Source organism: Dipodomys spectabilis, unplaced genomic scaffold (assembly GCF_019054845.1).
Source record: "Dipodomys spectabilis isolate Male_0828 unplaced genomic scaffold, ASM1905484v1 ptg000023l, whole genome shotgun sequence".
Taxonomy (NCBI): Eukaryota; Metazoa; Chordata; class Mammalia; order Rodentia; family Heteromyidae; genus Dipodomys; species Dipodomys spectabilis.
The window spans coordinates 5,245,973-5,263,379 of NW_024870700.1; the positions used below are offsets into that span (position 1 = coordinate 5,245,973).

The 17,407-nt window shown below is 43.2% G+C and overlaps 2 protein-coding genes across 5 annotated transcripts in view; one reads left to right on the forward strand and one right to left on the reverse strand.

Moving 5' to 3' along the window:
* The first annotated feature begins 915 nt into the window (after positions 1 to 915).
* Positions 916 to 17,188, forward strand: Tmem218 (transmembrane protein 218). Of its 4 annotated transcripts, XM_042674853.1 has the most exons (6): positions 949 to 1,028; positions 1,859 to 1,965; positions 10,036 to 10,097; positions 10,433 to 10,608; positions 11,443 to 11,545; positions 16,721 to 17,188. In XM_042674853.1, the coding sequence occupies exons 4-6, from the start codon at positions 10,499 to 10,501 to the stop codon at positions 16,850 to 16,852; spliced, it is 345 nt and encodes a 114-aa protein (XP_042530787.1). In that variant the 5' UTR covers positions 949 to 1,028; positions 1,859 to 1,965; positions 10,036 to 10,097; positions 10,433 to 10,498; the 3' UTR covers positions 16,853 to 17,188. The 4 variants fall into 4 exon arrangements, with proteins under 4 accessions (XP_042530788.1, XP_042530787.1, XP_042530785.1 ...); XM_042674854.1 differs by lacking the exon at positions 10,036 to 10,097 and having other exon boundaries at positions 916 to 983; XM_042674851.1 differs by lacking the exon at positions 10,036 to 10,097 and having other exon boundaries at positions 950 to 1,028.
* The window catches only part of Slc37a2 (solute carrier family 37 member 2), a 40,127-nt gene continuing 35,131 nt past the window's right edge, over positions 12,412 to 17,407 (reverse strand). Inside the window, exon 16 of the mRNA XM_042674850.1 lies at positions 12,412 to 12,423. Within this exon, the coding sequence (XP_042530784.1) occupies positions 12,422 to 12,423 (2 nt within the window). The 3' untranslated portion in view covers positions 12,412 to 12,421. The remainder of the gene's footprint in view (positions 12,424 to 17,407) is intronic.

Genomic DNA, 17,407 nt, shown 5'->3' on the forward strand with positions numbered 1-17,407 from the left:
AGACACTTCTGGTTTTTTTTCTGCGTAGTTTATTGGAGATAAGAGTCTCATGGACTTTCCTGCCTAGGCTGGTTTCGAACCACGATCCTCAGATCTCAGCCTCCTGAGTAGCTAGGATTATAGGTGAGCCACCAACGATTGGCTATTGTCTGTTTTCCTATGCTGCCTCTGCAATGAGGTATGCAGCCTTTGTCCTCTGCTCTTTGTTGGCCTGATTGATGGATTTTGTTGTTCAAGATCCTAGAAGCGCTGGTACAAAATCTTGGCCAATTCTGGTCACAGCAATCTGCTAAAAGGGGAACAGCTCCAGTTCCAGCTGCCTGGTGAATGTGGTTTATTTGATCGATCTGGAGCCTCTTTCCCAGTCTGTTCCTTGGTTAGAATGATCATTACCTCAGTTTATCACAAAGGCTAAGAGAATGATGCTAACTGAAATGATAACGCTAAATAAAATAAGGGGGGATAAATGAAACGCAAACTGTTGCTTTGGACTCTTCAATCCTGGGACTGATCCGACTAGCCTCCAGAATCCTGCCCCTACAGAACCTGGGAACAGGCACTAAGGTATAGATTACCTACCCCCCCCCCCCGCACCCCCCCCCCCCCCCCCCCCGCCTCCCGCGCAATCTCCATGGCGATAGTCAGGAAAGGAGAAGCGGCTCCACGCAGCACAGCAACCCAGCAACCCGCCCTCAGGCTACCTTGACCAATGGTCCCCTGGGTTAAGGAGGAAAGGGTGATTGACACTGAGGTAGGGGAGTGGCGAAGCACCATTATCCAATGGAAATCGAGTCTAATCCCAGGACGCACAAGCGCCGACCAATCGGAGGGTATAACGGAGGACAGCGTACCCACCGACTGTACTCGGCGTGGCCTAGAGCCGCGGCAAACATAAACTAATAAGGAGGAAGTTGGACATTGAAAGAGATATGCTGATTGGAGAATCTGAAATAGCTTGAATAAAAGCCCACTTGTGATTCGTCGTAAGTACACGGAAGCCCGTGTGGGTTGGAGCAGGCCAGATTCAGGTGTGTGTAGGGGCCGAGGTAACTTGGGGAGCCAGGTGGAGAGGGGCGGGGAGGGGCGGAAGCGAGGGGTCCGGAGCGCTCGTGGAGACGACAAAAGGGGAGCCTCGGGTTGCGGGGCCTGCAAAGAAGGAGGGAGTTGAAGGCACGAGGGGGGACCCCCCCCCCCAGACCCCTGAACATGCCGGACCTAAAGCCTGGCGGCTGATACCTAACAGGGTGCCCAGAAGGAAGGGCTGTTGTGTTTCTGGCCCTTGAGAAAGTAAAATGTCTGCGCCGGGTTCAAATGCCTGTTGTCTGACACTTTAACCCATGTCCTACTTCTAAAGAGTAGCCGAGTGAGTGTCCCAGGGAGACGGGCTGTCTGCTGTCACCCCTTGGATCGTGCAGCAGGCCTGGAGGTCCTGTTGCTAGGTGGCCCTGGGCCTCAGTACTGAGCTGTGCTCGGTGATGGAGACAGGAGGCCCAGGCCCTGTTCCTTACTAATAATAAAACCAAGAGGTTTTCTCACGCTTGCACATTTAGATTACAGGGAAGTGTTTAACGTAGAAAAACAAATGTGTGACACTCCCCTCACCCCGGTTTTTGGATGTTTGTTTTTGTTTTTGTTTTTGGTAAGGATTGAAACAATCTAGAAAGGAAATTGAGAAGGATTTCTGCAGAAGGGCAAATGTCTCCTGTAACCTGTTGTTTTTGTTTGGGTTTTTTTTAACTGTATTTTTTTGTCTTTTCTTTTTTGGTACTGGGGATCGAACCCAGGACGTTGCACTTGCTAGGCAAGCACTTTGCTACTGAGCTACATCCCAGCCCAACCTGTTGTTTTTGTTTTCAAGGGCATTTGAGTTCGAGTGAAAATCAGGAAATGGCTGAGGTTTCACCCACTACCAGCACCACTTAAGCCACGGTATCCCCTTCTCCGAGTCTACATTTGTTCTGGGCAGTAAGTAAAGTCATCTTAGTATTCTTTGTGAGCCTGTTTGTGAAGGGTGTGTTTAATCCCATAAACTTTGGTTGAGGTGTCAATCTTCTCAGTTTGTGCTTTTCTCAATGTTCTCTGTTACTTTTAGCAGGAAGAATGCAAGTCATTTTTGACATTGAACACAGAGGGAGAAAATCAACCCTATAGTTGTTAGCTAGTAAACTGTGCATTCAAATTTAGCTTATTCTTTCCTGAGTTAGGGTACTTCTTTAAATGCCATGGTATCACATAAATGGACTTACTCTTGAAATGAAGTCGGCTAAACTATCAGTTTTCAAAGAAGGTTTGCAAAGGTTCTCAATCTTTCAAAACACTTTTTTGTGTTGTTGTCTAAATCATACCCAGTTCAAATAATTTAGCTATTCCATAGGGTACATAATCACAAGTATTTTCTCACAGTGAACTAAAAAAGTAAAAATGATTAAGCATTTCTTCTACAGCAGCATTCTATACTATAACCAGCATCTCTTTGTCATGCTTAGGAAGAAAATGTGTGTTTAGGTTATAAAGTGAAGGGCTTCATTATTAGAAGAGCTTGGGTCTATTTAATCATAAAGCCCTACCACTTATACAGATCAATGTCTCTATAGTTTTTAAGCTTTTATAGGGGTATTGAGAGCAATGTTTTCTTTTTTTCTTTCTTTCTTTTTTTTTTTTTTTTTTTGGTTGGTTGTGGGGCTTGAACTCTGGGCTTAGGCGCTGTCCCTCAGCTCTTCAGCTCAAGGCGAGCGCTCTACCACTTGAGCTACAGCACCACTTCCAGTTTTCTAGTGGTTTATTGGAGATAAGAGTCTCACAGACTTTCCTGCCTGGACTGGCTTTGAACCATGATTCTCAGATCTCAGCCTCCGGTGTAGCTAGGATTACAGGCGTAAGCCACCAGCACCCTGCTGAGAGCAATGTTTTCTTAATCAGCTTCAATACTATTGCCCTGTATCCTAGGTATTCAATTGGTTTAGGTTTTACAGGTTATGTGTGTGATACCCAAAACTGCACCAAAGTATCCTTAAATCATTTTCTTGAACTTGGCACTGATGACTCACACCTATAATCCTGACTATTTGGTAGCCTTTGAATGGGAGGATCACACTTTGAAGCCAGTCCTGACAAAGACCCCCCTTTCAATGCGCAGCTGTTGATTGCACCTGTCACCCTCAACTCCACAGGGGAATGAGCCAGCGTGAGCAGACAACTCTGTGAGACTGTCTCCACAGTGGGAAGCTAGATGATGGTGGGAACTAGATGAGGTAGTAGTGGGACTATTATCCAATAGCAGGAAGCCTAAAATGGACAGACTACAATACCTATGCCACTAGGCAGAAAGTGACAAGCGTAGTCGGGGGCATGGCTCAGTGGTTGAGTGTCTCCCTAACAAATTTGAGGCCTTGAGTTCAGTGCTATGACCAAAAGAAATAGAAAAGTGATTTTTTTTTTTCCAGAAGGACCAGTACTGTCAGCTCAGCTAACCAAACTGGAAACCTTTGTCCACTTTCTCTCTTCTGCAGTTTAGACTCTTACCATTCCCTGTCTGGAAGACTACCATAGTCTAAATGGTGACCTCTGGTATCTGATCCCAGTACGTATGTGTGCCCTGTCTTCACATACCTCTTTACAAATGAATAATTATCCCAAATCCTTAAAAATAAGAGACCATTATTGGGTAGTAGGACAAATATCAATACCCCCGTAAACCAGATTAGTGAATGTTAGCATACTAGCCATCTGCTTCACTTTTGTCTTGTTTATCATTCTGAGGATCAGACCAAGACCTCACAATGGTCGACAAGCAGTCTACCATTGACCTACTATTCCAGCCAATGCTTTTTATTGTGAAGAACTGAAAATATCAAAGATTCTGTTCAGATCCCTTCTTTTCTCTTTGCTGGCCCCATTCTGCTCCCCTCCTCTCAGAAGTACTCCTGAAATTATCCTATCATCCCTGCACATATTTTTATACTTTTGCTGTATGTGTCTATCATCATAAACAATATATGTTATGTAAATTTTTTTCCTTTTTAAAATATAAGTATACTGTGGGTTTCATTTTTGCAGCATTTATGTTCATGTGTGTATGTCCTCAAATGAAGAATTTCCCTGCATCCTGTACAACCTTTCCGTGTCCCACAGAATATTTATTTATAATTCTCCTAGACCCTAACTCCATTTTGTGTATTAACATAATGGTACTCTTTGGGGCACAATTTAATATGGTGAAATTTCCAGGAATGTAACTCAACTGAGGAATGTAAATGAAAGAGAAATTATACAAATTTGTGGTTTGGAACTTTAACAAGAGTTATTCGTTACTCTAGAAAAATCATAGACGTGAAGGCAGGCAGCACAGCTCGTGGTATTTGAGTTGCCAATACAACACACCTGCGGAGTCTGCCTTTGTAGCTTCTGTGCTCGGTGGTGATGCTAAGTTTAGGTGCAAGCATCTGACTACCGTACTTCATTATGTATTCTAGCCCAGTCAGCCTGAACATTCACATATTTAAACATATGCCATTTCATTATGAATTATTTCCGTTTAAAACTGGCTTCTGTATATGATACAAAGTAGAGGTCGAGTTTTTATTATTTTCCGGTTGGGTAATCGTTCTTGCTGTCACCCGTCTGTGACATTCTTTGCCCCCCAACCCAGCCAGCGCCTTCCTGTGCCAGATCCTCGCAAATGCACGGCTCGCTCTCTCTCCCTCTTCTCTCCCTGGCTCTCGGACCATGTGTCTTTGTACCACTCTCACACTGTTTTAATTACCTTGGTTTTATAATATGTCTGCAGCAGTTGGTAACAAGAAGGGCAGGTTGCCATCCTAGTTCTCAAAATTGTTTCAGCTATTCTTGGGTCTTTACTCTTCCGTATGAATTTAGGATTTGTTTTCAAGTTCCACAAGAAATTATTTTTAGGCTTTGGTTAGAATGCACTGAATTGATAGATTAAGAAAAATCGAGATCTTTTTACTTAACTACCTCATCTAGGAACATGGATTATCTATTTTTCTACTCAGGGTTGCTTTAGTTCTCTATCCAGGTACTTAAAAAGAAAAGACCTTGAAGTTTTATAATTTTGGCTATAAGACTCTTAGAAATCATTTGTTTATTCTGATTTATGTGTATACATACAAACATATATATGTATACATACACATATCTCTTTGCTCTGAAAGTTTCAGATACTCAAAAGTTTAGAAGCCGGGTGCTGGTGGCTCACACCTGTAATCCTAGTTGCTAAGGAGGTTGAGAGTCCATGAGACTCTTTATCTCCAATGAACCACCAAAAAGCCAGAAGTGGAACTGTGGCTCAGACGGTGGTGGTGGTGGCTGTCCCCTCAGCTCAAGCCCCACAGCTGACAAAAAAAAAAAAAAAAAGTTTAGGAAACTATATAACCAACATCCACTTACATGTTGTCTAGCTTTCACAGCTAATGAACCACCAGTCACATTTCATAGTCCCTCATCCTCTCCCCAAATAATATGAAACACCCAGAATCATAATTTTTGTTGTTTTCTTTGTGTGTGTGTGTGTTATAGTCTTCAGTTCCATTTGTGTGTGTGTGTGTGTGTGTGTGTGTGTATACGCTGGTACTGGGGCTTGAATTCAGGGCCCGTGTGCTGTTCCTTAGCTTTTTTGCTCAAGGCTGGAGCTCTACCACTTAAGCCACAGCTCTACTTCAGGCTTTTTGGTGGTTGATTGCAGATAAGAGTGTTAAGGGCTTTCCTGCCTAGGCTGGCTTCAAAGCTTGGATCCTCAAGTCTGAGGATTCTCCTGAGGATTATAGGTATGAGCCACCAGCACCTGGCTGACACAATGCTTAAAAAAATTTTTTTTTCATTGAAAAAAATAATTCCTTAATATCAAATATCCAGATACTGTTCAGATTTTCCTAGTCATCTTAAAAGGAGTTTTTATAGTTAGTTTGAATCAGGACCCAAATAGTACATGTATTGCATTTGGTCGATAAATTTCTTAAGATTACTACTAAGACAAAGTTTTAGTCAAGTATAATACACGTAAAACAAAGTGTATAAATTCTAAAGGCATAGCTAGATACAGCTGACCCAAATAAAGCCAGATGAAGAAACAGTTTGACAGTACCCCAGAACACTCTCCAGTGAAAGTGTTCTACAAGGAAAACATACTCTTGCTCCTAGCCCCCCCAAATTAGTTTGACCTATTTTTGAACATTGTTCTCGGCATGCAGTGTGAACCTTTTGATCTTGAGATAAGATTTCACTGTAAAGACTAGGCTGACCTTGAACTTACAATTCTCTTCTTTCAGCCTCTCCTGGTGGCTTGTGCCACCATACCTGGCTTAGTGTAACTTATGCCCGTATCTTTTAAGTTGGTATTTGTAAAATTATCCAGATTATTGGGTATAGTTGTAGTTAGTTTATTTTCATTGCTTTATAATAGTGCATTGTATGAATGAATAGATTGTTGTACTTTATTCTATCGGTAAATATGTGGATTGTTTCTACTTGGGGCTGCAGTGACCTTTTTGTACATGTCTTGTGTGTGTGTGTGAAAATACCATACAGAGGGGTTACTGTACATGTCTTTTGGTGAACTTACGTACACATTTGTGTTGGGAATACATCTAGAAATATAAGAATAATATTCCATTTACTGTACATTTTTGCTAATACTTCACTATCTATTATTATTTTCCTTTTTGCTTTGCTGGTGGATATATAGAGGGTACTGCATTTTGGTTTTCACTTGTAATTTATCTGATGACTAATGAAATTTAGCTCCTTTTCATATACTGGCCATTCAGATATTCTCTTTGTTAAGTACTCTTTATTTTTTATTTGATGGATCTCTTAGTAAATAAGTATATTAAATCACTAAATTTGTGGGCTTATTTATTGTAGAGTTATATCAATTTTGGCCTTACATATTTTGTTGGTGGTGGTCGTGGGGTCTGCTGAACTCTGGGCCTGGACCTTGTCCGTCAGCTCTTCAGCTTAAGGCTAGCACTCTACCATTTGAGCCACAGCGCCACTTCTGGTTTTCTGGTGGTTTATTAGAGATAAAAGTCTCACAGACTTTTCTGCCTGGGCTGGCTTTGAACCACGATCCTCAGATCTCAGCCTCCTGAGTAGCTAGGATTACAGGTATGAGCCACTGGCACCCGGCCAGTTTTCATTTCTTTTAAATTCACTGTGAGAATCTTTGAATAATCATGTGTGATCTGTTTGCATTTACTATGATTGTTGTATTTGTGCTTATATTTACAGTCTTCTGTATTTTTATTTTCCTGGCTTTGTTTACCCACCATCACCCCTCTTGTTTCTTTTCTTACTTTTTTCATTCTACTCATGTGAATGTTATTTTATTTCTGTTGTATGGCATTTATATTCATCATCATCATCATTATTATTGGTATTACTTGAGGTTTGAACTCAGGGCTTTGCACTTGCTAGGCAGACACTCTACCACTAAGCTACACCTCTGGCCTTAAAAAAGTGCAAAGAGCACTGATTACTTTTGAGATAGGATCCCTTTTCCTGCCTAAGAATGAGCCTGACAGGAAACAACCCACCTATTTAGGCTTCCTATTATAGCTACAATGAAAGGCACATACTGCCACGTTCAGCTTCTTTTGAAATGGAGTTTGTTGTTGTTGTTGTTGTTGTTGTTTTTGCCTGGACCAGCCTGGAACCACAACTCTTCTGATCTCAGCCTCTCAAGAAGCTAGCATTGTAGATGTGAGCCCCTGGTGCCTGGCTTCCTCTATATAGATATAGATATCCTATAACATGTATACTTCGCTTAATAAAACCTACAGGTTATCACTGACAGTTACTCTAATTTCCCCAGGAGGAGGAAATTAGAGTCAGTCTGCTTTAATTTGAACTGTTTCCCATCTTGCATGTAATACTGAGTAATATTTTAGTCCTTCCTTTTTTTTTTTTGTGATGGTCCTGGGGCTTGAACTCAGGGCCTGGGTACTGTCCCTGAGCTTTTGTGCGCAAAGGTTTGTGGTCTACCACTTGAGCTACAGCTCCACTCCAGCTCCATTTACGGACTAGCTTCGAACCATGATGCTCAGATCTCAGCTTCCTGAGTAGCTACAATTATAGACGTGAGTCACCAGCACCTGGCTTTTTACTGAAGGTCACTGTGTGTTTACTGTTGTATAAAGACTTTCATTGCCCAGCAAATTGACCAGAAGTTCCAATCATCTTTTTTTTTTTGGTTGGTCAGGGGGCTTGAACTCTGGGCCTGGACACTGTCCCTGAGCTCTTCAGCTCAGGATTAGTACTCTACCACTTTAGCCACAGCATCATTTCCAGTTTTCTGGTGGTTAATTGGAGATAAGAGTCTCTCAGAGTTTCCTGCCTGGGCTGGATTTGAACCACGATCCTCAGACCTCAGCCTCCTGTGTAGCTAGGCTTACAGGCTTGAGCCATTTGTGCCTAGGACGACAATCATCTTTCTAAATCTTCGTGTGACCACACTTGATTCTTGCAAGCTTATTCTTCTGGTTTATAATCTCTGTGCTAAGAAGTAACAATATCAGAATGAGAAATCCAACGTTTCTGCTTTCCTGAGGTTAATTGAAGGGACAGAAAATAAATTGGTAAGTGAATGAATAAAAAGGTAGCTCAGTGGTAGCACTTGCATAGCATTCATGAGGCCCTGGAAAGGAAAAACAAAATGAGTTAGCTACCATTGGTGAAGAGTGCTCTGGAAGAAAGAGAGTGATGGAGAGGAACTTTTGGAGGTTACTTGTGGGCAGTGGGAGAAGATGTGACGAAATGAATTTCTTCTCTAAAGATTGGAAACATGATGAGAGTCTGCTCGTGCAGGTGGCTGGGGATTAAGGCTTGAATTTAGGCAGAAGACATAACATACTAACACACGGAGGGAAAATGCTTGACATGTAAAGATACTGAGATGAGCCATGAGGCTTTAACAAGAGGAGACTGCTCCCCCAATGAGGCTATAGAAACGGCTGGGAAGGTGGGCGCTGATGGCTCAGGCCTGTAATCCCAGCTACTCAAGAGGCTGAGATCTGAGGATCATGATTCAAAGTCAGCCTGGGCAGGAAAGTCCCTGAGACTCTTAGCTCCAATTAACCACCAGAAAACCAGAAGTAGAGCTGTGGCTCAAAGCTCAGGGACAGTGCCCAGGCCCAAGTTCAAACTCCATGACAATCAAAAAGAAAAGGAAAAGGAAACTGGTAGGAGTCAGGCCACCCCTAACTCAGCCTAGCATGCACTTGTGGCACTGACCCCTTTCCAGGAGGGCCCAGTTCTAACAATACTTTTCTTGTCAAATTGTGGTCTCAAGAACAGTGAGAAGCTAAGTGCTGGTGGCTCACACCTGTAATCCTAGCTACTCAGGAGGCTGAGATCTGAGGATTGCGGTTCAAAGCCAGCCTGGGCAGGAAAGTCTGTGCAACTCTGATTGCCAATAAACTACCAGAAAACCAGAAGTGATGCTGTGGCTCAAGTGGTAGAGCACTAGGCTTGAGCTGAAGAGCTGAGGGACAGCACCCAGGCCCAGAGTTCAAGCCCCATGATCGACAAAAAAAAGAAAGAAAGAACAGTGAGAAACCCCAGGTGCTGGTGGCTCACCCTGTAATCCTAGCTCCTCAAGGGGTGAGATATGAGGGTCACAGTTCAAAGCCATCCCAGGCAGCAAAGTCTTGAGTCTCGTTTTCTCCAATGAACCACCAAAAAGTCAGAAGCGGTACTGTGGCTCAAGTGGTAGAGTGCCATCCTTGAGTGGAAAATTTAAGAGACAGAGCCCAAGCCCTGAATTCAAGCCCCATCTTGTATACACACACACACACACACACACACACACACACACACACCACACACACACACACAGAGAAGAGAATTTCATGAGATAGAGAAGTCATGAGATAGAAGATTAAGCCACACTCCTTTGAAGTTATATAGCACATACCTCCTCTGTTAATCATAGTCTAAAACCATGATTAAATAAGATAGGTCTGTGAAGTACTTAGCACATAGTAAATGTTCACAACTATTGACAGCACCTCTTCTGTTAAGGGCCGGAAGTTTCCTCCCTTTTGTGACTAAGAACTAGACAGCAGAGTGGAGATTTCTGCCTGGTGAGTCAAAGTTCATACCATGGATTTCACCAAAGCTTCAACTTCTGTTTGGCCTTGGAGCTCCCAAGCCCTGTACCTTCTAACAGTCCTGGCCAGGTTTTTGTAATGAGGTTCAGCCTTCTTTCATGGGTTGGGGGAAGAAACTCCAGCTCAGAGTGCAAACTTGGAAGATGTGTGCAGGGCTGGGAGCAATCTCAGACAAAGAAAGGCTTTGGGTTCTACATCTCTAGCTTCTACTCAGGGACTCAACCTCCAGAAAATGGAAGACCTGGAGACTTGTAGCAACATCCAGTCATCACATCCCATATTGAGTTCAGGCTTTCTGTGTTTGTCAGACCACCAGGAGCAGGTGCAGTCAGGCCCAGCCACGGCGTGGGCTGGTGCCTTCCCTCCCATCCCTGATGGCTGGCACAGTGCTGGGAGTGGGTGCCGGCGTGTTCATCCTAGCCTTGCTCTGGGTGCTGGTGCTGCTGCTGTGTGCGCTGTTATCCAGAGCCTCCGGGATTGCTAGGTAAGGCATTCTTTCCAGTTGGGAGTCCTAGGTAAAAGCAATTAGAGGCAAAATCGCTGATGCTCATTAAACATTTAGAATTCAGAAGATCATTTTTGTAATTACTGGCAGTTTGAACGAGTTGCATTTTAACCTCTTATCATAAGCACTAACTGTGTTATTTATGCTCTGAGGCAGAGGTGGGAGGAGAAGGGAAGTATATTTTTCAGCTCTTACTGTGGAGGAGATGGCGGAGAGACAAGAGATGACAAGAAAATCTGCTTTCGCTGCCTATTGAATTTCTCAGGGGGATGCACATGGGAGTTTTTCTTAATTGTTGTGATTTATGCCATGTTGCTTGGTCCAGTCTCTTAGGGCTCTAGGCGTAGGCCCAGGCAAAGTAAGAAGCATTTGGTGAGTTGAACTGTCCCTCCATACCAGGCACTTGACTTTAAGGTCATAAACAGACCCCCAAACACAGTTATACTATGGAGAGGACTTGTCAGTAAAGAGCAGAGAGTTACAAATTTGCTAATTTTTCTGGCCAAAAAGCAACCAAAGTGGATATGAATAGAGTTGCCTTGATTTTGTTGTTGTTGTTGTTGTTTCCTTGAACATGACTTTAGGCAGAAGCACAGATGAAAACTCTGAGTTCTCATTATGAGGAGTTTGGCGTAACAGGAACACGCCCAAGATGGTATCTCTAGGAAGAAAGGCCTTGTGTATAACAGGTGTCTGGACATTGTCAGGGGACTGAAACATAGAATGTTGACCCCCAGGGAAGAGCCAGGCCAGGCCCAACTGGTTGGGAGAAATTGTAAGCTGAGTTTTTAATACTTTGTCTCATTGCCCCAGGTTCTCCATCATTTTTGTCTTCCTTGGTGCTCTGGTCATCACATCAGTTCTATTGCTTTTCCCCCGAGCCACTGAACTCCCAGCCCCAGAAGTTGAAATGAAGGTAAACCTGTTGGTTTCATTTGCCTCCTAATACAAACCTTCATCCTTCTCTGCCACCTGAGATGTTAGCACAGCACTGTTGAAACATGTGTAGGGGAGCTCAGAGATAATTTTATATTTTATTTTATTGTTGGAAATGGGGCTTGAAATCTGGGCTTGGGCGCTGTCCCTGAGCTCTTCAGCTCAAGGCTAGTGCTCTGCCACTTTGAGCCACAGAGCCATTTCTGGTTTTCTGGTGGTTAATTGGAGACTTTGCTGCCTGGGCTGGCTTTGAACTGCTATCTTCAGATCTCAGCCTCCTGAGTAACTAGGATTACAGGTGTGAGCCACTGGCACCCAGCTTATTTTTATTATTTATTGTAAAGGTGATGAACAGGGGGATTACGGCTACATATGTATGGTATGTGCATATCTTATTGAACAATTACCCCTGCTTCCTCATTTTCTCCCGCTTTCAGAGGCAATTTTAAATCCCCAAGATCTTCTGGCCCCACTTGCAATACACGGTCTGAGTTGGTCTTGTCTTCAACTTAAACTTCATGACAGTGTTGAAAGACTACCTCCTATTATGAGGACCAAGCAAGAGAAACTGAGTGAGGAATGGATAGGCACAGGCCTGCATTCCCATCCTGGTAGCCTCGGCTCAAAACCTCAGATTAGAGGCCAAAATTTATGTGCTCTCAGGTACTGAGCCATGTGGCTTTCTCCTTGTGGTAGACTTTTTCTACTTGTGATGTGGAGAGAAGTATCTCCACAGAGAAGAGCAGTGGGGAGTGAGCAGCATTACTATGAGAAGCAGAAGGTAAAGATGCAGTTGAACTCACTAGTAATGATTCCTCTGGTCCTCATTCCTGGGACCACATCTGCCAGCTGACACCTCTGAAACTAGGTTTTGTGTGTGTGTGTGTGCGCGCCCGCCCATGCGTGTACACACACGTGTGTGCACGCACATGTTGGTACTATAGCTGAAATTTTCAGGGCCTTGTACGCAAGGCATTTTTCGCTCAGGGTTGGCACTTTACTACTTGAGCTGTATCTCTTCTTCCTGCTTTTTTACTGTTTAGTTGGAGATAATCTCTCAGATTTGTCTGTGTGGACTGGTTTCAAACCTCTATCCTCAGATCTGTCTCCAGAGTAGCTAGGATTACAATTATGAGTCATCAATGCTTGAAAAGAGATCTCTGGGGCTGGGAAGGTGGCTCAGTGGTAGAGCGCTTGCCTTGCATGCATGAGGCCCTGGGTTCGATTCCTCAGCACCACATAAGCAGAAAAAAGCCAGAAGTGGCACTGTGGCTCAAGTGGTAGGGTGCTAGCCTCGAGCTGAAGAACTGAGGGACAGCACCCAGGCCCAGAGTTCAAGTCCCACGACCGACAAAAAAAAAAAAATAGCTCTTTGTCATCGTGTCATTCTCTGGAGATGCCACTCATGCCTTACCATGATTGCTGTCACAACCATAGGATTTTGATCATTTGCCTTTGGCCATTATTCCGTCTAGTAGCCTTCTTCCTTTCAACCTCCACTTTTTCCCCCCACTTTTTAATTGCTATTGTTAAGGTGATGCACCGAAGGGTTACAGTTATGTAAGTTAGGTAGAGTACATTCCTTTTTGGTCAGTGTCGCCTCTTTTGTCGCTCTCTCCCAGTTTTTCCCTCCTGTCCCCACCCATAAGCTGTATAGTTCATTTTCAACATAGTGTCTGGTGAGTGCCACTGCTGTTTGTTCACCCTTTGTCTTCCAATTCTGTGTCTACTTTGATTTTTAAGTGGTAGTGATAATAAAGGGTTGATAAAGTTATATAGTGATGATAAAAGATTACTGCTGTGCCAGGTCATGTGCTAGACATGTGTGCATTACCTCATTTAAACTTCAGGACAGCTCTAAGTAGTATATGAACCCATTTTATATGTGAGGATACGGAAGCTGTAAGAGATTAAGCTAATTTGCTCAAGATCATACACAGGAAGAGACATAGCAAGGACTTGACCTGAGATCTGTCTTTAAAATCCACATTGCTGGTGCCTCAACTGAGTATCAGGGTGAGTCTACAGAACTTTTGCTTTATTCATTTGGTAGATAGATTATTTGATAGATAACAGTCCACAAATTTAAGACCTTTTGAACTAAAATGGATACACACTTCCCACTCTACCTGGAACTAACCATGGCCAAAGGAAGGAAATTAATTCAGAAAAGTTGAAGGAAACCTAGACTTACCTTACAAATTCATGAAAGCACTTCCATAGCTGCCTGCTTTTTTGTTCACATTTGGCAACCACTGTGAATGTATGGGTCCCATGTATAGAGTTAAGGGTGAGTGCCCACCCTGATACTCTTTGAAGGGGCAGGAATGATGGAGGCTGGAGATTTCTGGATTACTGCAGGTGTGACTACTGGAAGAAGGCATGGAGCAAAAACCCTGTTTTACAATCAGTCCGTTTCTGTCATAGGAGTTTCAGACTCAGGAGAGAATGGTGTTTAAGCAAAATCTGTTTGTCAGCATGGCCCGCAGAATTGGAGTTCTCATTTTCAGGATTTGAGAGCTGGCCCCTGCAGTAGTCTGGCTCAATACTGTATCAATAATACATGGGCTGGGCCTTCTGCACCCAAGGCCTGCTAATTGGCTAATTAAAAAGTGAAACAGTCGAACGAGCAAACATGTAGCCCACTAGAGACTTGTTCAGTACCAGAGCCAAGGTCAAAGTTATGTTAAAGTTGTTTTATCAAACTGACCTTTATTGTAAGTTGACTGTTGGGGTAATCTCTGGAGCAGATGGGGTGTCTGCAGCTGCCTCCTTTTTGGCGTCTTTGGATTTCACCGATCGAGTCCCCAGATTTGACAGATACTTTTTGTATCGACACTGTATTTTTCTAATGCTGCTATAATGCATGACTGCAAATGTAGTGGCTCCCACACAAACTTACTATCTTATAGTTCTGTAAGTTATAAAGTCCCTCATCAATCTCACTGGCCTAAAACCCAGGGGTCGGCATGGCTGCATTCCTTGCTGGTGGCTCTAGAGGAGACCCATTTCCTCACCTTCTCCAGCTGTCCAGGGTGCCACCAGCTGTCCAGGGTGCCACCTCAGTCCTTGGCCTGCATCCTCCCTCCTCATCTTCAAAGTCAGCACCTAACATCTCTTGGATACTGACCCTCTTTTCTGCCTCTCTTAAAGAGCACTTTTGTGATTACACTGGGTAATCCAGGCTAATGTCCCTATGTAAAGTCAGCTGATTAGCAACCTTAAGTCTCCTTTGTCATGCAATTTAACATACTTTCTAGGGATTAAGTTGTGGACATCTGTGGGCCATTAGTCTATCAGAGTTAGTTAAGTATTTTGGATTCTCTCTTACATATGTGGGTTTTCAAGGCTTTTTCAAGGTTTTCAAGGTTTTTTGCTGCTCCATTAGGTCTATACATTAAATTGCTTTTACCTGCCCAATGTTGAGTACCACTATTTGGCTCTGTGGGGAATAGATTTCTGGCAGTAAACAGCATACAAGTGGGAAGAACCCACTTAACACCAGTTACAGCTTTCTGTCAGTGAAGACTAACAGAACTATGGTATCAGTTTTGACTGGTTACCAGGCAGTCAGTTACATGATTTGGGACAAGCTACTTGTGCTATTCACATTGTAGTATCTTGGGCAAGTTTCCATTTTCCCTCTCCCTTGGTATGCTGGGTAACGAACATTAGGGTTCAGAACTCTTTCGATGAAAGCTTTGAAGAAACACATTCTTGTTTTGAAAATGAACCTTTCTGAATGGTAGTGGCTTGATGATTTTTTTTTTTTTTGGTTGGTCACAGGGCTTGAACTCTGGGGCTTGAACTCAGCTCTTCAACTCAAGGCGAGTGCTCTGCCACTTGAGCCACGGCGCCACTTCTGGTTTTCTGGTGGTTTATTGAAGAGTCTCATGCCCTTTCCTGCCTGGGCTGGCTTTGAACCATGATCCTCAGATCTCAGACTCCTGAGTAGTTAGGATTACAGGCGTGAGCCACTGGTGCCCAGCCTGGCTTGATGATTTTTAAGGTTTGGTCTTAGATACATAGAAATGTGTTGGGGTAGTGGGGTACAGGGGTTGGGAAGGTGACTCAGTGGTAGAGTGCTTGCCTAGCATTCATGAAGCCCTGGGTTCGATTCCTCAGCACCACATAAACAGAAGAAGCCAGGAGTGGCACTGTGGCTCAAGTAGTAGAGTGCTAGTCTTGAGCAAAAGAAGTTTAGGGACAGTGCCCAGGCTCTGAGTTCAAGACCCATGACTGGCCAGAAAAAAAAAAAGTGTGTGTGTGTGTGTGTGTGTGTGTGTGCATGTGCGTGTGCATGTGCACGTTGGTATTAGGTCTTGAAATCAGAGCCTGGGCACTGTCCCTTAGCTTTTTCACTCAAAGCTGGTGCTCTACCACAGCTCCATTTCAGGCTTTTTGGAGGTTAATTGGGGATAAAAGTCTTACTTTCCCATCCAGCTGGCTTTAAACCATGATCTTCAAATCTCAGCCTTCTAAGTAGTTCGTGAACCACTGGGACCCAGCTTGCAACCTGTTATATTTTAGTGTCATTAAAGTCCTCTATAATGAAAATTGTTGTTTGGGGGTCTTTTTGGTGCCTATCCTGGAGCTTGGACTCAGATCCTAGGCACCAACCCTGAGCTTTTGTGCTCAAGGCTAGCACTCTACTACTTGAACCACAGCTCTATTTGCCAGCTTCTTTTGGTAGTTAATTGGAGATAAAAAGTCTTTCCTGACTTCCAGCTGTGCTCCTCAGATCTCAGCCTACTGAGTAGCTAGGAGCAACTGGCAATGATGAAAATGCTAACACAAATAATTCATTCTAGGATAAGCCTAGTTTCTTCTAACTCTTTCAGATAACTGATTTCAGAACAGAAAGTCCTCCAAAACATTTATGTATCTTCTAAATTGAGCCATTTGTTCCTGTACCTTATTCATCCTTTTTTTTTTTAAACCTTCTGTCTCCAACTTGGGGATTTAAGAAAAAGACTCTTTTACTCATATATATACAAAGGGTACCCAAGGCAAGATGCTATGGAAAGATACACATATGATCAAATAAACATATTTCATCATTACAGATTAGGTGTGTTCATCATAGATTTCAGATTAGCACAGGCAGGTTGCTGGAGTGCTGTGATTTCATTTGATGCTTGCTTTCTTCCTCTAGATTGTGGATACCTTTTTCATCGGCCGCTATGTGCTGCTTACTCTGCTCAGTGTCATCTTTCTTGGAGGCCTCTCCTTGGTTCTAACCCACCATGTGCTGGAGCCAATCTATGCCAAACCACTGCGGTCCTGATGATCATTTCTGAGGAAACCAAGACTCTTCTCCTGTCCTTTTTGATGTCATCCTGAAAAAGGGGCAGTTTTCACATCTTCTGACCAAAGGAATATCCACTTACCACTAAGACAAAACTGTCTTGAGTTCTGGCTTCCAGAAACAAATTGCAAAATAGACCCCGAGGCCATGGAATCTCAGTTGACTTCTTAGACCATGTACTTCAGGGTTTCCATCTGTTTTGAAAGGGAAATAGTTACGATGATCTGCTTAGAGTACACTTTCAATCAATTTGTTAGTAGTAGATTTTGGAAAAAAAAATTTTCTTCTGTTGTCCAATAAAAGATCCTGATTCTTTTTGGTAGTTTGTAGAATTCTTCATTCTAAGATTGCAATCATCTGAAAGGGAAATACACTTAAGTCAAGAAGGATGTTTTAATTTGGAAGACATGTTTAGATGTTGGTTATTGATCACTTATGCATATAGTTCCACAAAACACTATAAAATCAGTAAACAACCACCAGTGGTCTGACTTGGACTTTAAACTCTTAGGCACAGCTTTCTGGAAGCTTGTA